General features: G+C 54.0%; 7 protein-coding genes across 7 annotated transcripts; 2 read left to right on the top strand and 5 right to left on the bottom strand.

The window, feature by feature from the left end:
• Window positions 1-469: 469 nt before the first annotated feature.
• On the top strand, window positions 470-2617 carry VTN31DRAFT_2205 (uncharacterized protein; the record flags this gene model as incomplete). The annotated part of the gene is made up of 2 exons (XM_069402348.1): window positions 470-694; window positions 758-2617. The coding sequence occupies 2 exons, from the start codon at window positions 470-472 to the stop codon at window positions 2615-2617; spliced, it is 2085 nt and encodes a 694-aa protein (XP_069257301.1).
• Window positions 2618-3186: 569 nt separating this feature from the next.
• Window positions 3187-5616, bottom strand: VTN31DRAFT_2204 (uncharacterized protein; the record flags this gene model as incomplete). Its single annotated transcript, XM_069402347.1, has 5 exons — window positions 3187-4406; window positions 4458-4824; window positions 4882-4955; window positions 5005-5157; window positions 5208-5616. 5 exons carry the CDS (start codon window positions 5614-5616, stop codon window positions 3187-3189), a joined length of 2223 nt encoding a protein of 740 aa, XP_069257300.1.
• A 1192-nt stretch (window positions 5617-6808) lies between these two features.
• On the top strand, window positions 6809-8767 carry VTN31DRAFT_2203 (uncharacterized protein; the record flags this gene model as incomplete). The annotated part of the gene is made up of 1 exon (XM_069402346.1): window positions 6809-8767. One exon carries the CDS (start codon window positions 6809-6811, stop codon window positions 8765-8767), a length of 1959 nt encoding a protein of 652 aa, XP_069257299.1.
• Window positions 8768-9280: 513 nt separating this feature from the next.
• On the bottom strand, window positions 9281-10432 carry VTN31DRAFT_2202 (mitochondrial 54S ribosomal protein uL15m; the record flags this gene model as incomplete). Its single annotated transcript, XM_069402345.1, has 2 exons — window positions 9281-9980; window positions 10071-10432. 2 exons carry the CDS (start codon window positions 10430-10432, stop codon window positions 9281-9283), a joined length of 1062 nt encoding a protein of 353 aa, XP_069257298.1.
• A 553-nt stretch (window positions 10433-10985) lies between these two features.
• On the bottom strand, window positions 10986-12956 carry VTN31DRAFT_2201 (uncharacterized protein; the record flags this gene model as incomplete). The annotated part of the gene is made up of 3 exons (XM_069402344.1): window positions 10986-12121; window positions 12180-12453; window positions 12522-12956. The coding sequence occupies 3 exons, from the start codon at window positions 12954-12956 to the stop codon at window positions 10986-10988; spliced, it is 1845 nt and encodes a 614-aa protein (XP_069257297.1).
• Window positions 12957-13800: 844 nt separating this feature from the next.
• VTN31DRAFT_2200 (uncharacterized protein) lies at window positions 13801-14094 on the bottom strand (the record flags this gene model as incomplete). Its single annotated transcript, XM_069402343.1, has 2 exons — window positions 13801-13981; window positions 14051-14094. The coding sequence occupies 2 exons, from the start codon at window positions 14092-14094 to the stop codon at window positions 13801-13803; spliced, it is 225 nt and encodes a 74-aa protein (XP_069257296.1).
• A 5952-nt stretch (window positions 14095-20046) lies between these two features.
• Window positions 20047-20402, bottom strand: VTN31DRAFT_2199 (uncharacterized protein; the record flags this gene model as incomplete). Its single annotated transcript, XM_069402340.1, has 3 exons — window positions 20047-20075; window positions 20129-20161; window positions 20225-20402. The coding sequence occupies 3 exons, from the start codon at window positions 20400-20402 to the stop codon at window positions 20047-20049; spliced, it is 240 nt and encodes a 79-aa protein (XP_069257295.1).
• Window positions 20403-20459: the final 57 nt, after the last annotated feature.

The following is a 20459-nucleotide window of genomic DNA, read 5'->3' as shown; positions in this document are numbered from 1 at the left end:
AAACCCATCAAATCCGCGAGCCATAGAAGTAATATTCTCCGGCTTGAAAGTTCCCAACAAATCATTCGGCCCCGGCTGTCAGTTGATGCCGAAGCATGTGACCTGCTCGTATTACGTTAATTGATCAGGATTTCCTGATTCGAAAGTGTTTGTCTTTGCTGCAAACGGCCGGGTTCTTGAATGCAACCAACAGACCTGCGGAACGCGATGGAGGCTCTCCACCCAAGCCCGAGCAGACTCTGATGAGAGAAGTCCGAAGCGCTGGCGGCAACGTCGTTGGGTCGATTCGCCTAGAAAGCCGTCCCCTCGGTTATGACGATTAACCTTCGGAAAGTTCTCCGACTGGCACAAGACTAAGAGTACTAGGAGAACAGTATCACGGAGTACTACATGTAGCTTCAGCAATCCTGACTGGGACTGCAATCCTGATATCAGTACTATTCCTTCGAGCTGTGTAGAGCATTGAACAATGTCCGCACTACCGAACGGGTCGACGGAGCCGAAGGAATTGTGGCGGCCGTCGTCGCTAGAGAGGACACAGATCCATCACTTCAAGACGCAAATCAACAAAAAGTACGGCTTGAACCTGGATACATACCACGATCTCTGGCAATGGAGTGTGTCCGAGTCTGCAACGTTCTGGGAAGAGGTCTGGCACTACACGGGCGTCAGGGCAAAGCAGCCCTATTCGAAAGTAAGTAGGTAGTGTAGCGACGTGCGTCGCATGGATATACAGCTAATGGGAAACATGCAACAGGTGCTGGACCCCAGCAGCAAGGACCTGTTTCCGAAACCCAAGTTTTTTGAAGGAGCGCGGCTCAATTTCGCCGAAAACCTATTATTTCCAGCGAGCAACCCGGCCGACGACGCCGTCGCCGTTATCACGGCCACGGAGGAATCGCGGCAATTTGTAACATGGAAAGAACTGCGAGAAAAGGTGCGGCAGTGCGCCAATGCGTTGAGGGAGAGCGGTGTGCGCGTGGGCGACCGGGTTGCGGGGTTTATTGGAAACCATGCGGATGCCGTGGTTGCGATGCTGGCCGCAACCTCGAACGGGGCGCTCTGGACAGGCATCTCGCCGGACACGGGCGTGCATGCGGTGCTGGAACGCCTGCGACAGGTCGAGCCCAAGGTGCTGTTCGCTGACAACGCCTCTCTTTACAACGACAAGGTCCATAGCACGGGTCCAAAGGTGGAAGAGATCGTCGCCGAGCTTCCATGTCTAGAGTACGTCGTGATCATTCCTTCGATCGCCTCCGTCGAGGTCGACCTGTCCCGTGTGTCGCCGAAGAACGGACAAGCATTGTTCCTGGCCGATTTCACGGGCCGGGTTCAAGACCAATCTGCTCCCCTGCAGTTCGAATATTTGGACCCCGACCACCCCGTGTACATCCTCTACTCGTCCGGGACGACGGGAGCTCCCAAGCCGATCGTGCATGGCGCCCTTGGAACGCTCCTGCAACATAAGAAAGAGCATGTACTGCACTGCGACATCCGGCCGGGAGATCGGCTTTTCTACTACACCACGACCACATGGATGATGTGGCACTGGCTAGTGTCCGGACTTGCCAGCGGCGCCACGATCGTAGTCTACGACGGCAGCCCCTTCCGCCCGTTCGATGCCGAGGGCGGGAAGGGCGAGATGGCGATGGCGCGACTGATCGACGAGCTGGGCATCACGCAGTTCGGCACATCGGCCAAATACCTCTCGATGATCGAGCAGGCCGGCCTTAACCCGCGACAGCATCCGCACCGTCCCGTGACGCTGCGCACGCTGCGCGCCATCTTCAGCACGGCCGCACCGCTGGCCCCCTCGACGTTTGAGTACGTCTACTCCTCGTTCCACCCGGACGTGATGCTGGGCTCCATCACCGGCGGCACGGACATCATCTCGCTCTTTGGGGCCTGCTGCCCCATTCTACCCGTGTACCGCGGCGAGATCCAATGCCGCGGTCTGGGCATGGCCGTAGCCTCCTACGACTACTCCGGCAAGGACATCACCGACACAGGCGAGCCGGGCGATCTCGTCTGCACGAAGCCCTTCCCCGCCCAGCCCGTCATGTTCTGGCCGCCCGGCCCCGTCGGCGCCGAGAAATACCGCAAGAGCTATTTCGACACCTTCGGCCCCTCCACCTGGCACCACGGCGACTACGTGCGCGTCAACCCGCACACGGGCGGCCTGGTGATGCTCGGCCGCAGCGACGGCGTGCTAAAACCCGCGGGCGTCCGGTTCGGCAGCGCCGAGATCTACAACGTCATCCTGAAGCACTTTGCCAGTGAGATCGAGGACTCGCTGTGCATCGGTCGGCGGCGCGAAGGGATCGACACTGACGAGACCGTCGTGCTCTTTGTCAAGCTCGCTGGGGATCCCACACCCACGACCATCTCCGAGGATCTCGTGGCGAGGATCAAGGCCGCTATCCGTACGGAGCTGAGTGCCCGCCACGTCCCCGGCATCATTGACGCCTGTCCCGAGATCCCCGTCACGGCCAACGGGAAGAAGGTCGAAAACGCGGTGAAGCAGATTCTCTGCGGTTTGCAGATCAAGACCGCCGCGAGTGTGGCGAATGCGGCGTGTTTGGATTGGTATCGGGACTGGGCAAAGAGACATGAGTGAAGGCTTGATGGCAGCAATAAACTACGCGAGTTTTCATAGAAAGACTTGATATCACGCTCATGACTACGGAATATACACTGATTACAAGGTTTTTTTTTTTCTTTTTTTTTTTGGTATTGGGATCAATCCCACCTACAGAGTAGTCTTCACTGGAAGAGAATGAAATCCGGGTATGATGCTGAACGTCTACAGCAATTCTGGGTATATTTTTTGAACGATAACAACGCTAAACCAGCAAGACCGAGTCAACCCTCAACAATGGCCAATAAAAACACAAAAACAAAAGGGCCCTGCCATATCAAAGGACATGAAGAAAAAGGTCCGCTGAATCAACAGAGACGAAGGAAAAAAAAGCTCGTCTGGAGCAACGACACATCGAAATGAGGCTGGTACATGAAAACTAAAAAGCGTAAAAAAAAAGGGAGCGGTAATGGCCAGTCAGGCCATGGATATAGATAAAATGGAAGAAAAAAAAAAAAAAGGAATGCAACGTATAGTAGTCGTCAACGATGGGCAATGGCCCATCATGCATTCGTCACACCAAACTCGTCTCGGACGTCTGCAATATCCTATTTAGCCTGCCGGCGTTCCATCTTGCGCCCGACCCAGGCTGCCAGCATCTCGTCCAGTCGTCCCGACATCTCCTTAAGCCGTCGGCTTTCCTCTTTGAAGAGACTCCCAGTGATGGGATGATCAGGACCAGCCGGCTGCACATTGGACTTGTCGTGCACGATGATGACGAGATCGCGGATATCGTTGTTCTCGTCGTCCAGCCACGATCGAAGACTTGCATCGCTCCATGTAGAGGTCGCGCCTGACGACTCGGTCGAAACGGGGGTCGTTCCATCCCCTTTAGCATCGGCACTGGCGATTTCGGGTGATGGTGACGGAGAAGACGAAGAGATGGAGCGGTCTTCTTGGGACGACGTGTCGAGTACCAGACCCGGAGGCTGTGTGCTCCCCTCAACTGGTGTATGATGCACATTGATAGGAGACTCTGGCCGAGGTTCGTCTCGTGGCGGACTCCAGCGCTGAGTGTCCGAATGAGGTGCCCCAGACCGTGCCTGGTCTGACGAGGGTCGAATGACTTCCTCCTCTTCCGCAATATCGTCCAGTTTCGAGGGAGATCGTGCCGTTGGTGAACCACGCTTTGAGAGAGACGATGTGTCACTACCACGTCGGTCTTTCTCTTCAGGCGCACCATGCTCGGGCGTCGGTTGCTGAGACCGCACATTGAGAGGCGCAACGGCGCCTTCTGCTGGTGGAGACACGACTCGTCGAATTGACGAACCAAACTCCTCCTTGACAGGAGAAGAGGCTGGACTTGACAAATCCTGAGGGGTATGTCTCTGCTGAGACAAGTCGGGAGGTGGCTGTTTCTGCAGCTTGCCTGGCTGCTTGAGAGGGCCAGACTTGGCATTGCGACCCTCCTGCAACGATTCCAAAGACCCTTTATGCTGCGGGGAACCACGCATCGACTCTAAGGACGATTTCTCTGCGTCTTCTGAGATAGAGTCCTCTTCTGCACCTTTTCCTTTCTTGTCTTTTCGCTTGAAAAGACCACTAAACATGCCCGTTTTCTTGTCTTTGCGCTTGCTCTTCTCTCCCGATGGAACCTTGTCGAGGGATTCAAGGCTTGCGCGGCTCGACTCCGAGTTGACGTTCGTGTCCACGTCGTCCCGGAGGAGGTTCGGTGTCAGGGAAATCTTCTTGGTTTCCACAGAATCGTCCTTGAAGAAAGAGTCTGTATTCCTTAAGGTCCCATTCCTCGAGCGACTGACATGCTCGGCTGTACGATATCAGCATCAGAACGTGATAGAACGCCACAGAAAAAACTCACCTGGTTTCTCGGGTGTGTCATTGCTAGGTTCAGAACTCTCCAGGCTGGGGCGCTCTGATTGCGTGTCATTGGCCACAGGCTCCGGTTCGTTTACTGTCTTCTCTTTCGGCTTAGGTCGAAGTGGCTCGACGACCATGTCTTCGTCCTGGATATCATTGGCGTTCTCATTCTCTTCAGATTGGCCAACGGCTTCAGACTCGGCAGCATTGTCGCCCTCTTGCTCTTCCTCCGTTGAATAGTCGACGTCGGAGGCTTCAAAGTAGGTGGGAGCGGAGAAGGTCACGGTCTTCGCGTTCCTCCGTCGCATTGCCTTTTTCAGCGGATTCTTCGATTTCTCGGGGTTGTCTCCAAGCATAGTCGCGGTGAGCTAGTTCAATTTAGCATACAGAACCCATAGGGTAATCGGGGGCCCAGATCAACTTACATCTATATTACGGTGTTTGTTCAACCGCGCTAAGCGCTCGGTCGGTGTCTCAATGTGCTCGGCAGGCAAATACCCTGCACCGGCATTAGCCATTGCACTGCAGTGTAAAAGGCCCCGACGTACCGATGCTGCCATCCCTGACGATCCTCACAAGCCACCAGTAGCTGTTGCTATCATCCAGAAGAACCATGGTGTCTCCCTTTGTAGCATTGGCTTGCCCTTCGACCGTGGCGACAAACGTATGCAGCGCGTACACGAACTCGAAGTCAATGTCCTCTGCTCCCTGTTAGTGCGTGCTCCATCGCCAAAGTTGCGGTCAAACGGACCATCATCGATGGACGGAGAAGAGGAAATCTTGTCCATCAGGTCATCATCCAACAAATCATCGTCCACCCCGTCTCCCGCAGCACCTTCCACCCCAGACTCCTCGTTCACTTGGTAATCCGTGTAGTCATGATGGGATCCTGACATGTCTGCCATGGAATCCCCTGCTCCATCCAGTGCAATGTTTATCCGAGCGGTGTTCTCGTCGAGGTCGAAACGATCCAGGGACACCCGAGGACTGTTGGACAGCTCCTCGCGGGCCTCCTCCTCTGCTCTGCGCAGCGCCTGCTCCTGATGGGGGGCCGGCCGGCCGGCCCCCAGTTGCTGCAGATGCCTGTGATTCTGAGCTGAAGGGGCGGAGTGGTCTTGGAGGTCAATGGTATCAGCCCTGACGATCTGTGGTCTCGTCATGGTTGCAATTGCCCGAGCAAATCCAGAACCGGGGACAGGCAGATTGCAGCGGGCTCAGTCACAATCATGTGGACAAAGCGGTCCAGCGCGACAGCAACAAAGAGAGGTACGAGGACGACGGCGATGTCGAATCGAACGCACAATCGACAGCTTCCCGCCAGAGGGAGCTAATTTCTAAAATCAGGATTGGTATTGAAGAGACATGCAGTGAAGAATGGCGCGCGGGTATCTCCTGTAAGGGGGGCCGGGTCCTCTTCGAAACGAAAATCAATACGGAAGGGCAACAAGTAACGGCAGGGCAATGAAACGAATGAAAGACGGTCAGTACGCTGTACTACCGTTACGGAGAAAGCAAGGCCTGCATGGAGATTGGAGGGTCGAGCGTTGCCCGGGGCTGATGAATTGACACGTAAATTCACAAACAGCGGAGATCCCTTTTTCCCACAAGGGGTCAGAAAAGGGGGCATTAGATTGGGGGCGCGCTACTACGGAGTACATACGGGCGGGATTTGAGACAGCCGCGATAGCCGCGCGCTAAGCGGGCTGGGCAGGCTCACCGCAGCTGGATCCCGTGATCAGAGCTGACTACGCAGAGAGGCTGAGCAGCAGCCAATGACAAGGGGGGTAGATAAGGAAATTTCGATAAGTAACGAAATTTATTCATGTGATGCGATAGCCGCCGAAAAAATCGATTCTCCGAACCCTCAAACCACGAAACCGGATGCTGGATCGGACCAAGACGGAAAGGATGGCCCCCTCTTCAATTTTTCGTCGCCTCGCCACCTCCCGTCCAAGTGCTCGTTACTGCGGCTCGAGCTGCGCCGAGAGGAGTGCTGCGTGCGTGCGTGCGTGCAGACATTGTTGGCTGGCAGCGACTGTGGGATCGAAACGGCATTCCCCAGTTATTTCCCAGATATCCAATCATACATATATCTCTCTGGTCCACCACATTCTTCCCTCTCGGTTACACGCTTTTCTTCCTCACTCCCCGTTGACGTCTGCCTTCGCGATCGCCTTCTTCTTCGTCTTCCTGTTCCCTTCTCCGGCTGGGTTCCTGCGCGACTCGATCCAAAAGCTCGATCAACCCGCGGAGCCGGCGACGGTGGCTCAAGGCATCTGGTAATGGTCCTCCGACAATCGAAGTTCTCGGCAGCGCGCACATCTGGATTCCACCACCCCTCGCGCGGAGGGAATGGCTTTTCCTGAACGAGAACCCGTCAAAGGTTTGAGGATCGACACGAACTTTTCTCGTGGGATCTCTCCCGCCAGAATTCGCGACCATGGCGAGTATCTTCGTCATCACAAGCTCGAGGTTGGGGGAGTTGAGGAACAGATCGCACGGGGTGGCGACGATGAGAGCAGCGTAATCAAGGAACTTCATACGGAAACGCCCCCCATCTCGGTGCCCCGTCCGGATGATCTGCAGATTCTGGGCACCGAGGCAGCGCCTATCAGTTATTCCCACAAGCCGGAGGATCCTTCTCCGTTTGAGAGCTTCCTGCGCGATGAACGGTCGTCACCACCATCGGAGTTTGCAATCAGCCCCCAGCACGATGGAGCGCCCTCGGAGTTCCAGGACGCAGTCACTCGCGCTGACGACGGCGGTGCGGCATGGGGCCGGGCTCCAGTGCGACGGTCGGCTCTGCGGCATATGGAGTCGCAGCGGGGATGGGAGCCATCTCCTGCCGATGATGGACGACAGGAAGAAACATCTCCAGGATCATCTCCAGCTGCCGATACGCTCCATTCGCGGGCGAAATGTGCTCACCCCCTTCACATCGGCAACAGCGCGTGGGCGAGGCAAGAAGGCGACCGGCCAACATCTCTGACTTCTGTGTCGACAATGTCGCCGACTAGTGATGAAGTCCAAACGCCACCAGCAAGCTACAGAGATGGAGCAAAGTTCATGTACCTGTCGCCGCTGTCCATGTCTCCCGTTGTTCACAGGGCCACCTCGCTCGACGACCCTAGTCTGTGGTCTGCGGGCGCAGTAAGTGCCTGGGGCGACAAGCCGCGAAGTTACAACCCCGAGAGAAATGGGGCTCTGCAACGGGCGATGCGGCAGAGCTCGCGCAGATCGACGGCGTCGAGTACCAAGTCCCCGGCCAGCATGTTCCTCTCGATGTGGAGCGCACCTGAGGTGACACCACCGGCGCCGAAGCCGGATGACGAGGGTCAGATGGTGGGCACCGAATATGTTCTGGGCAAACAGATCGGGTTCGGGGGCTTCAGCACCGTCAAAGAAGCGTACAAGGTCGACGAATCCGGTAGCACGAAATGCCTGGCGGTGAAGATCGTCCGGAAGCATGTGGCCGGGAAAAGCGAGAGGGAAAACGATCAGGTGCAGGCCGAGTTCGACCATGAAGTTCGCATCTGGCGGTATCTGCATCATAAGCACATCCTGTCCCTCGAAGCCGTCTACGAGACGGAGTTTGCCACATTTTGCTTCACGCGGCTGGCCATCGGGGGCACACTGTTTGACCTGATCAAGTCGAAACGCTCCGGGCTGGACTTGCCGTTGGCGAAGAAGTACACGTACCAGTTGGCATCAGCGCTGCGATATCTGCACGAGGACGCGCGTGTGGTTCACCGCGATATCAAGCTGGAGAACTGCCTCCTGGACCCGGTGAAGAATGACGACGGGACGGAATCGGCCACCCTTGTCCTCTGCGACTTTGGGATGGCCGAATGGATGACCACCGACAACGGAGGGGGCCCGTTAGACCCTTACGACAACCCAGCCGACCGGCCGCCGCCGAGGCCCATTGGGCCGTCTGGATCGAGCACGAGCGTGGCGGGGAGTCTGGAATATGCATCGCCCGAGCTCCTTCTGTCGTCCGTGGGGCTCATCAATCCGGCGGTCGATGTATGGGCGTTTGGGGTCGTCGCATACGCGACGGTGGTTGGATCCCGCCCATTCCAGCACTCGTTTGCACCGCGGATTCAGGCGAGGATCATCAAGGGCGACTGGGACCAGAACGCCGTTCTGGCGCCCGGCGTCGACCTCGACAGCCGCCGGGCCGCACTCGATCTCATGCGAGGGTGTCTGGAGATGGATGTGAAGCGTCGGTGGACGATTCGACAGATTTTGGACAGCGCATGGTTGAATGATTATCCGGAGAAAGCACCCGAGGATACGCCCTGGCGGTAAGTTTCCTCCTTGCTCTTCGATTCGATTCATTTTTTTTTTCCGTACCTTTTGTACCGATATCGGCTCGCACCGACGAAATGATTGGCCTAAAGAACTACGGACCGACGAGATGATCCGATGAATCCGTCGTTTGATCACCCGAACAATCTCTTCGTCAGGCCAAAATCTTGATGATGGTGATGATGTTTGATGATTGATACCCAATATTTCTTTTTTTTCTTTTCTCTAACCTCTACATAATCTTGATATTGGCAAGTCTCTGTTATGTGTGTTCATGGGTTGTTCTGCCTTTTTTTTTTTTCTGGATTCTCTCATAATGGTGCTTGATCCGATTGTTTCCGGCCAGGTGTTTTTCCCGGACAGTGTATGTATGTATACTCGTACTCTCTATTCAAGGGCAATAATAGAAAAAAAAAAAGAAACTCCTACTCCAGGAAAGAAGAATAAACATACTATTCATACACGGAGAGTTACATACAGTAATAGACGAGAAGAATCCCCAAAAAAGACCCTCTACCAAAGCCTGTTCGGCGCCAGCTCCTTCTCCTTGCGCTGACCCGCCGATGACTTCCTGTGCGCCGGCGGCAGGAAGAACAAACTGGGACCTTCCTCAGGCCGGACAAGATGACTGAGATAGCCACGATGCGCCGGATCACGGTAGTACTCGATATCCTTTCGATTCGTCGGGTCCGGCAGACGATAGGTATAACCCTGTTCCCGCATGATGCGGGCCTCATCCACCCCTTTATTCTCCCCAGCTTCGCCATTACCATCACCACCACCACCACTGCTGCTGCTGCTGCTGCTCACGCCCAAAAAGCGATTGATCGCCTCCGAACCACTCTTCTCCGTCCACGCCAACGAAACAAACGGATGCGTCTCCCGGCGCAGAATCCGCCTGATCGACGCGCGTGTGTAGTAGCGGGTCGTGACGGAACCACCCGCGGCCTCGACGGCGGCGATCGCCGCGGCCGACGCCCGCGACACGATGATGTGGATGGGCTGCTTCAGCACGCTGCCGACAACCTCCGCCTTGCTGCTGTTGGTCTTGGTCGCGCCGCGGGCAAGCAACTTCACGCCATCCTTGACGCCGTGGATGCAGCGGGATTCCGCCAATTCTTTCACGGTGATGGGGCGGGTGGGATCGATGCGGCCTTGGTCAATCCACTCCTGGATTCGGTCCAGATTCACGGGGGAGATGTCGAGCGAGAAACTATCTCCTCAATCGTTAGATAGATAGATCCCGTTTTTCATCCCTTCGCCTCCTTTCTAGTGTGCGATTTTTGAAGGGGTTTAAACGTACACATTCTCAAAGCCTCTCTTTCCATGCACAACCCACTCCGGCGTCTGTCCTCCCGTAAACCCCGCGGGCACCTTGCCATGCTGCTTCTGACCCTTGTGTCCTCGCCCAGCGGTTTTACCCTTTCCCGAGGCCGGACCCCGTCCTCGTCGAATCCTCTTATTGTATGCGCTCGGGTTATCCGACAACTTTCCAAGAATGGTTGCATGGCGCTGTTGCTGCTGCTGGAGTTGCTGTTGCCGTTCCCGGTGCTGCTGATGGATCTGCGGCAGCAAAAACGACGATACTGGCGAGGGTATTGAACTTGTTGACGGTTGCAACAACCGTCTCGTCGTTGCCGTCAAGACAGGAAGTCGCGGCGGCATGTTTGCTTGCGCTCTGCGTCGTCCAATTGATCAATTCCCCATCCGCATCGAAGTTCTTCACCTTCGCCGTCCCCCGAAACAATCTTGGAGATCCGGAAAAACAAAAAAGTTTTTCCGAACTGTCACGCTAAACTCAATCGGTCACATTCTCTCAAACCGTCCCAGGCGCCAAGACCTTGATTCCATAACACCTACAATTTAAGCCAGTTGGCCGTCTTGAACAAGGCATTAGACGGATTTCTGATTCTCTATGATCGATAACAGCGACCCGTCACATCGCTGTTCGCAAAGTAGCCATCACTCTAATCAAACACACCCAACCCATAATCCAACAAGACACAAACAATCTAACCGCCATATCACCACAAACGCCGTCCAATGCTGGGCATCCCATGCACAATGCAAAATCTACCCGCCTGTGGGATGAAAACACACCAACGCCAAACCGCCACCCCGAATGAACATGCAACGCAAAAGAACCCGATAATCCGCTAGAATGGTTTGTACAAGAAGAGAAAATTGATAGAGAAATTCAAAAACAAAGTCAACCGTATCAATACGGTGGATTCGGAAAGTTCGGTTCCGGGAACGGTCCCTGCGGCCAAGCGCCGTGATGAACGTACGGCAGGACGCCTCTGCGCCGCTCAGCTGCCGATTTAGCCAAAGGTTGGTAATGCATTTGGTCAACTGGGAGATTCCGCGCATGGAGTGAAGTGTTTGGCGGAGGGATAAGCAGCGTATTGACTGCTCGTACGGGACGATACGGCGAATTCCGGTCAACCAGCACGACCGATGGTGAAAGGTGATTCTGAGGCGCTTGAAATGAGAAACTGGACGAGGGCGAAATGGCAGCTGCTGAAGTCGTCACCGGATAGTGACCTTGACGTTGCCCAACGTCCAATGTCTGGGTCAGCGGCGCTGACACTGCCACAGACGTCACAGCTGGCATTGGCTGAGACCATGTGGTGGGAGGATTGTACATGGTAGATACCGCTCTGGTCTGAGGTAGTGTCGGCGGCTGAGAAGGCAGTGTAGTGGGGACATCGATTAGCGAAGGTGGCTGCTGATAGTTGTTGTCCTTGTGCCGGGGCAAAGAGGCGGACACCGCCAAATTGGGCACGGATGGTGGTGGGACAGGGGGTAGCGCGGGAACCGAGGGCATGGAGCATGACGGCAGCGTCGATGCGGGCACCGAGAGGCTGGGATTGGACACGGCCACCCGCTTGCTGGGAAGGTCCGCCGCTGCATTGTCCCAGCTGCGTTTCCGGGATGACCGGACCACCTCCTCACTTGGCACCTGCGACTGGGAGGCCGGCCCCCGGTACGAGACGGCAGCTCGCAACGGTGGATACCACACTGCCTGCGATTGCACGTTCCCAGTAAGAGGTGGCGAGGGCAATCTCGACGCAGGAGACAATGGCACCATTGGGGCACTGGATGTGATCGGTGTCACCTGCAGGGCGGGGGTCTTAGGCGGCACATCCGGTTCGAACGGCATCCGGGATGCCTTCTCGACGAAGTCACAGAATCGACTCAGCTTGACATGCCACTGATCCCATTCTTCCTTGGACACAAATAGATTGTAACGGACGTTGCTCAGAAATTCGACCTCCATCACGTGAATATCCTGTACGTCTATGCCAGAAACCTCTGCCCACGTCTTGTTGGTGTACGTATTATCATCGAGAACTTCACCCATGTTAGTGCCCGAGCCTCCGTTATCATGTATCGCAATGGACAGACGTACACTTGTTTCCCATCATGAGCGCGATCGTCATCAGGCGATACTCGCTGCCCTTCTTCCCCCGCACGGTTGGGTTGAACTTTTTCAACCTATAGATGAACAGCAAGGCCAGCAGCACGACGTTCTGGCTGACCTGGGTTGTGGAGAGTATGGAAGTGACCCATTTCTGGAAATCGGCGGTGGGAACTGCCTCGGAGGCCAGAGAATAGGGAATCACGAACCCGTCCTCGATGGCCTTGAGTTTTTGCATGCCCTCGAACCAGAACAAGCAGGCAATCTGCACAGAACAGTCACGGGCATCAGTTACATGCTGGCAAAACCCCATCAGAGCGGGAGCCTTCCTACCTGAGCGGCAAGCTCAGCGAGATTGCCCTGACTACTCCGGATCGTAGGTGGGATTTGAAGATAAGGAGCTACAGGGTTGCGAGAAGCATCCTTGCCATCGGCGCCCGCCCTTGTCTGCTGGGCTCTGGACGGTGGGTGTTGACGGGAGGAGGATGAATAGGACTCGAGGGACATGGCATTGCTGCTGGCCAGAGGCGGACAGGGCAGGTGCGGTTGGGCGTGGTGGTGGTGGTGGTGGTGGTGGTGATGAAGGGCATACTGCTTCCCAGCCGATCCTTCTGCTGTGGAAGATGAGTCAAGGGCGGCAGCATTGCTGTAAGCCAGACTGGTCATGTCAGCGGGCGGCGTCGGGAGGCCGTCTGGCCGGACCGCCGACCAGGCAGGAGCGACTCCGGGCACGAGAAGGCGGGAACCGGCTGGGAAGGAGGCCGACATAGAGTCTTCGGGGAGGAGCGTCCCGTTGGAAGGAAAGGAGCAAAGGGAGACAGAGACGGCCGAGGCACGGCAGGCATGGGAATCCGGCTGCAAGGTCGCTCCTGCCGCATCCAGCGCAACGAGGAGAACGGGCGGTCCGACGAGCCGTGAGCTGCGGTGCGGTTGGGAGAAGAGAATCGAGGCAGAAAGGCAAAAGAAAAAGAGAAAGGAACTCTGGAGGAGGTCGAGGCCGGGACACGGAAGACTGCTCAGAGAGCCGGTTGCAGGCCAAGGGGCGACGCAGGCATGGGATGCAGTCGAGGGGGATGCAGAGCAGCAGGTGCCGATGATAGTAGTTATTACAGACTGGGAGTTGTGCAGTGTCAATTCAACAGGAAACAGCACTGCGGTTCCATTCAGAGAAGATCAAGATGAATGATGGCAGCCAGCACGCCAGGAGGCTCGGCTCAAGGAAAGGAATGATGATCCCAACATTCAAGCAATCGACACAACAGTAGATACAGATACAAAAAGAGCACGGCAAAGTCCACCGTCATTCACATGGCGTTGCGGATCCAGACTCCATCGGGATGGGAATGGATCTTATGGAAACCATAAAAGAGTTGAGCGAAACCTAAATGAGTGGCTGCACGAGCGTCAAAAAGAAAAAAAAGGAAATTAAAAGAAAACATGGTTTTGCGCGTTATGATGATGACGATCATGTTGGAGTGAAGTCAGAACTGGAAAATAAAGAAGGCCGGAAGATTGACGTCCCAGACATGGTGCTGGGGAGGTTACTGTATGGATGTACGGTACTCGTACTCGTACTGTACGAGTATGTACTTACGTATGTACCAGTTCGATGTCACCGAGGTGAGCCACCTTCCGGGATTAGTTCGGTCCACCGGCTGCTGGCAGGGCAGGCGGGCAGCGAGCGATGCGATGCGATGCGAGGCGTTGCGATGCGTTTGGCCTGGGAGTCCGGAACCAGGGTCAAACCATCGTTACGAGTAGGATCCGCCGAGAGGCAAAGATGAGAGAGTGTGCTGGAGGCCCCGTGGAAAACGGGATAGGTTAGGTTTAGGTGAACCTAAGCGGCGCAGGAGAGAAATTACATATTTTGAGAGAGGGGTGGGCAGTGGCACTGGGCCGGGTCCATTTTGGTTTGGGAGTTGGCACCTCTTGTTGAGGGTTGATTGTTTGGCTTTGTTTCCGACCCGTTCAGATCCTGAATTTTCTTGCTGGCAAATGAGTCTCCGGTACCGAGGACAATAATAACTAATACGGTTTGGACTTTGGACGGATGGCTGGGAAAGCCTGCCAGGGTCAGACTCCAGCACTCAGCACTCGCACTCTCCTAGTAAGACAGTAATGTTAAACGTACGAGTACAGAGTACATCTTGCTGCTGCGGCTTGGTTTTGCAGCAAGGTTCTGTGTTCAGGTGAGCAACCTTGAGTATAGTGACTGTTCTCTCGGGCGTACTCTACATTACTCTCCAGTTCTCTCGGCGCATGTCTTATGGGACAAAAACACCGTAACGAAAAGTTTACTCAAAGAAACACAAACCAGTGTTCAGAACGACAGAACCGGACTGCCGGCTTCTGCTCGAACTCCTGGACTCGGGAGAGTGGTATGCGTCAGACTTGTAATCCTGGTTACCGGTTCGTCACTTTGTTAGTTTTTTTTTTTTATCCAAACTTTGCGGCCTCTGGCCATTTCGGTCTTTTCTTTGTATGGAGTACGGAGTACGGAGTACATAAAATGAAAATGGTATCCCAGTCACGCTGTGGTGGATTGTTCTTGGACCGCTGAATGCTCCATCGTGGCATTTCTGGCCGATCCGCAATTCCTCCTCAGTCCCCCGCCAACGGAGAAAGGGAAACAAGTAAAAACTGAAATCTGAAAGCGAAGTCGAGTGCCACGGCTCCACGAGGAGTTGCTGGGAGTCTGGGACACTTGATCAACCAATCACCAAGTAACCTACTCGTAGTGGAGATGGAATCTGGATACTGTACTCCGTACTTACATACAGTCATCCAGGGAAAAAAAAAAAGAAAAAAAATGAACTCGTCGAGCAGCACAGAGGTTTGACGAGGCTAGTGAATCATGGCGATTCTAAGATTCTGACGATGACGGGCGAGCCTAGCTCGACCGGGCATGGTCGCATGGGTTTCAGGCAAGGGAAGAAAAGAAAACCAGAGAATGCACGGATCCCTTAGGAGTTAGACTTTAGGACTCGGACCGTGACCGGAGTGACGGAGGAAGGAAGCTAGGAAAGGGCACGATGTAAAACCAGGATGCCGCTAAACCTGTTTTGGTCTTCTCACGAGTGCAGGCTGTGCACTGTGCACTGTGCAGCACTGCAGAGAACCAGTCAGCCAAAGGCGCTCTCGATCCACACGAGAACCACAAACAAGTCCACCACAGAAAGCATCGACCGAGATTCGCTTCACACAACCATGGAGAACGGACAGATGACAAAAGCGAGACTGCCGAGTACGGCGAAGGCGGGCTCAGAGTCAGAGTCAGGCGCCAGTCATGCCACCTTGTCGAGTCTCAGTCGGTCGGGTCCGCCGGTTCCATTCTGCAAATGCCTGAGAAGCTGCACAGTCCCAGCGAAATTCAGGAGATTGACCGAACCTGGATTCGACTCCTAGCGCAGCCACTGCTACTCCGTCGGTTATTGATGATATTCTACGAGTCCATACGAGTACTCCGTAGAAAGTACGAGGAGGCTATTCGATGCAGTCAGCTCGATGCATGACAATAATGAAAGTAGCCTCCAATAGTGGTGACGGGTGCTACTGCCTACAACAGCCTCGGTTCCTGACTTCGAAAAGAGTTCACTCAGTCCAGTCGTTGACTCCGTATCGTAAACGATTTTTCCGAGTCTTTCGCTTTCGGACCTTGTCCTCGAGTCCGTCGGATGTGTGGCTTCGAATTCGGCGTGTCTACGAGCCAATCCACTCGAGTATGGACTCCGTACAATGAACCCTGAACGACGGAAGCTGTCACTGATACTGACATCAGCACCGTTGGAGGCAACAAATCCAAACCCAGTGCAGAAATCGCCCGCCCAGAGTCACAACAACAGGAACAAGGCACAAAAAGACTGAGCACCAAAGTCCGAACCAGTTGCAAGTCGTAACCAACATCACACGAGTTTTGTCTCGGAAGTGGCTGGAAAGCCATGGCGCGGTCTGATTCGATCAACTCCATCATTGATAGTCCAGAACAACAACTGGTCAAACGTAACTATCGGGCTCCCTATGAAAGAATTTTCGCGCCCGAGTCCGGAGACGGTCCAAGAACAGAACTCTACGAGTAACTACAGAGTAAACTGCGGAGCAAGCGATCCATCATCCAACGAACTGAACGAAGAGACATGATCCATCGTCCCATCAGCATTCATCTCGGTTGAGCCGGTGCTATCCCGCCTCGTAATCACCAAACCTTACCTAACTACGGAGGACCTACAGTAGTTATTAATCCGGGGCGTCTGGGCGGGAGAGGGTGGCTGTAGTTAACCTATGTATTACGCAGCACACAGCACGGAGCCGACAGGTCAATGACCCAGGGAGGCTGACAACTGGTTTTGCATCACGCTAACCCGATTGGAACTCATCCATCCAATCATGCAGCCAGTCGCAACGTCGAGCGAGAAAGGAAATTTCCCATACCGGGTTAGGTTAATACGCTGAAATTATCGAGGAAGTCTCTGGAGGTTGGTCGGTGTTTTGGATCCATGGCCGGTCATACTTTCCCCAACGAGCCAAATTGGCCACAGTATGACGAGTCATGGATCTCATGATGATCGATCGGAGGATGAGTTGAATTCTGAAGTTGCAATCTTCAACAAGCTCCCCGAGTGTGCTCCGGAGGCGCCAATTCAGTTACTTACTTATTGCAGGCACTGAATTGCAGCTTTACTGAGTTAGTTATCCTCTGTTTGAGAAAAAGCCAAGGGCAATCTGCGCCTCCGCGGAATATGTCAATCATCGGGCGGACAGCTCCTAACTCCAGTCATGGGTCAACCTTAACGTACTTGATCAAGAAATCGAAGGCAGAGGGTACACGACACACTGGATCCATAGCAGTGCTACCCTGCGGATTCCGTGCAAAAGAAAGGGAGGACGAGCACGGAGAACGGGGACGACTATTCCGGGTGCACCCCTCGTAGTTGACTGCACCGTTGTAGAATCCTGTACGGAGTACTCCGTATGTAGGGAGGACAAATGCTCCAGACTGAACGGAGAAGTCCCGTACAGAATGCATCAGCTTGAGAAGGGTGGCTAACCGTGATGTTAGGGCTTGAAAACAATGGAAGTCGGCCAGGCCGATATGCAAGTTGCAACTTTCTGGCCCGCATTCCAACAAATAGAGAGTCCTTGACTAACCAACGGCGAAGGTACAATATTCTCCCCGTCCTCCGTACCGATGCAGGTTCCTGAATGTTGGTGGAAATTCTCAAGTTGCAAGTCTTTTCGATCGTGCAAAGCCCCCCCTGAATATTGATCGTCCAAAGTGGAAGAGATCATCACCTTCCCATCGTATTCCTGGGTAGCGACGGCTGCGTTGTTTGTCTTACAGATGGCCAGGCCGCAGACAGGCAGACAAATGAAGGACCAAGCATAGTTAAACCACCGGACCTGAATGCAACAACTCAACACGAGTCGGGCGAGCTCCATAGTCGCCAGCTTCACCGACAAACGGCGGCCTAACCTTCTGAATCCTGACCCCTGGGAGCTTCTCCTTTCGGAGAACGGGTTCACCTATGTTTTGTACTTCAGCACACTCTACTCCGTACGGAGTACTCGTACACTCGACCGATGAGTCTAATCTGGTGGTGACCGTGGCATAGTTGAGGTTACAAAGTGTCGGCCCCTCGTCGGCCTATCACACAAAGTACGCAATATACTCTGGCCTGACGTTCGATGAACCATGCAAACTATAACCAGACTTTCTTGCCTGGTGTTCGGTGTTCCAGATACCCATGCCTTCTAGTAATCTATTGGTGCGATGCAGATGAGCAGGTTTGCCATCCTTCGTCCTCTTCGTGAGCCGAAGGTCCGACGCCCAAGGGGCCTCCTTCAGACTGGTTGCTGAATAGTGAGATAAGTCTTAGGCTTGACGGGCTTCCTGGGCGAGGCATTCGGAGCAGGGTATGATCCTACTCCGTTGAGTACTATCGAGATTGGTTTTCCATGCGATTGGGGTAGAAATTAATCTAGGCATCCTTTTATCTACATACTCCGTATATTTTTCATCGCCAACTGTCTGGAGGGAGAAGACAGGATGAGAAAGTTCGTACGAACTCGATTTGGCACAGGTCAACTCCCTTCCAGGGTGCACGTATTTCCACGCATCATGTCTGTTTGATTGGCGCAGTTATGGAACATCATGATGATCACTGTTGATCATCTTGTCAAGTGAGGAGCTCCGTCCATGTGTCGAATTGTCGACCGTCGAGACCACAGTTTCCGTAGATCTATTTGCCTTACGATCGGTATCTTGTCAAACTTGAATGAACTTTGGTTTCATCGAACGGTCCAAGCCATCTTTCATATGCCAGCTGCCACTGCCAGGGTGAAATGACAGACTCAGGACTAGAGGCCTGTGACAACCTCGACTGGAAAGCTTTCGGCAAATCCGTAGCAGGGGATCATCCTCAGTGAGTTCTCCGTTTTCCGTGATTGCTTCCTTACTCTCTCTCTCTCTCGCATGTCGCTCACAATTTGATGACATCAACTCTTTAACCGCGGAACAATTGGGCCTGAACACGGCATAACACTGCCAGAGGCTGAGAGCTGAACTGGATACCAACTTCGACTCATGCAAGCGATCGGCTGACTGACTCGGGCCTACGGCCTACCATGCTTAATTGACTGCTACGTTACTAGGATGTGACACAATGACAAACGACCTATTATGCATTGTCGAATACATGAGCGCAGTAGCACTTACACAACCTGCTCAGCCCTTTCAAAGCTACATTTCGACTGATTCGAAAGCACGCAAGGCGTTGGAGTACTTCCTACTCATGGCCTTCCCTCGGAACTACTCCTGATCATATAGGTACCGAAGGTTATCGGTCTTCCCAACGGTTGAAGCAAGGAAGGCTTCCGCAGCTTTACGAATCATCGTGTAATGACCGAGGCCTGTTCAAGAACGTGCTGTTGGAACTTTCCAGCTTCCAATCGTATGATTTCCACCGGGTCCAGGCTGATGGGTTGCAATTTCTTTGCCCAGTTCTATTCTCCCCTTGACCTCTCTCCATCAGATATGATGCATGCAAATACAGCGAAAGAGATTCAAAGATCAATACGCAAGGAATATGAAAGACCTCTCAACGTGAGCATTGCATCAACCATCCATGTCTAGGTCATGCCAACCTAGATGGAAACACAGTGCAAAAGCCAAGCGAGTGGCTCGGCATATATATGCTCATACACAGCAGACTAGCTCGAAAGTCATTGAATCCTGGCGTTGGGAGATGAGGTATCTCGATTCAGAGGACCATTTTCAGCATTTTATCCTGGGGCCCCCGTGCTTGAGCAGAACGGCTGAAACTCACCAACATTCCTGGCCTCATCTAACAGCCATTGTGATATATACTGTACGGTGGCTGATGCTTCCTGGGCAGACAGTTCGGACATCCCACACATCACCGTTTCACAGTAGGATAACAAGTACCTCCGCAGGGTTGGGCAAGCTCCACCGAGTACCGCGTCCTCAACAGTTCGCCCTTTTCCCTTGGGCTTCAAGATATGGGCGTAAAAGACATCCGTGATGTGCCATCATCGCCCGAATGTACCTAGAGCCAGGGACGCATAAAGTCCACCACATGAATGATCACTTTGATACCCTTACTGAACCAAAGCATTCAGAAAATCAAAAACATGGGCATAGTGGAGCAGCCGTTGGGCATGGGACCGGAGGCCATCGCCGACCAGGATCAGTAGCTTGGTTGCAGCTTGTGATGAGCAATGACTTGAATGCATTGATGAATCTATTTTATACAGCTGACAACATGTCCATCTCGCCCAGAATGTCTCTCCAAAGATACAGATACATCCCAGCTTGGACCAACGAATGAACCAAAGCAATTGATCAAGGGCGAGTCTTCTTGAGTTGCCAGACTGCGAAATCGACTTAGCATTGGGCAACATCTCACGTCCAGGAAACGACTTACGAGAAATGCCGAACGGCAGGAGAAAGCCGGTAGCTATTGCAACAAAAGTCAGTGCCGGGTCTCTCTGGAAGGTTCAATGGAATCATGCTGGCGTACCCATGAACGCCCAGTAGCGGACGGCGAAGTACTTAGTCAGAGGGTTGAAGGGAATGTTCGACCGAGGACCCTCGCCATAGTGGTACGGACTCGCGAGCTGGGCACGCGTGGTCGAGAAACCACGGCGAGCGACCAGCGACGTCGCCAAGCGGGCACGAGAGGCAGAGACGGCGTACATCTGGAAATGAGCTTAGAAATTCGACCGCTAGCTAGACAATGCAGAATTGTAGAATGC

The sequence above is a fragment of the Thermomyces dupontii genome, assembly GCF_041956625.1.
Source record: "Thermomyces dupontii strain NRRL 2155 unplaced genomic scaffold VTN31scaffold_11, whole genome shotgun sequence".
NCBI classification, from domain to species: Eukaryota; Fungi; Ascomycota; class Eurotiomycetes; order Eurotiales; family Trichocomaceae; genus Thermomyces; species Thermomyces dupontii.
This window is presented reverse-complemented; position numbering and strand designations above follow the sequence as displayed.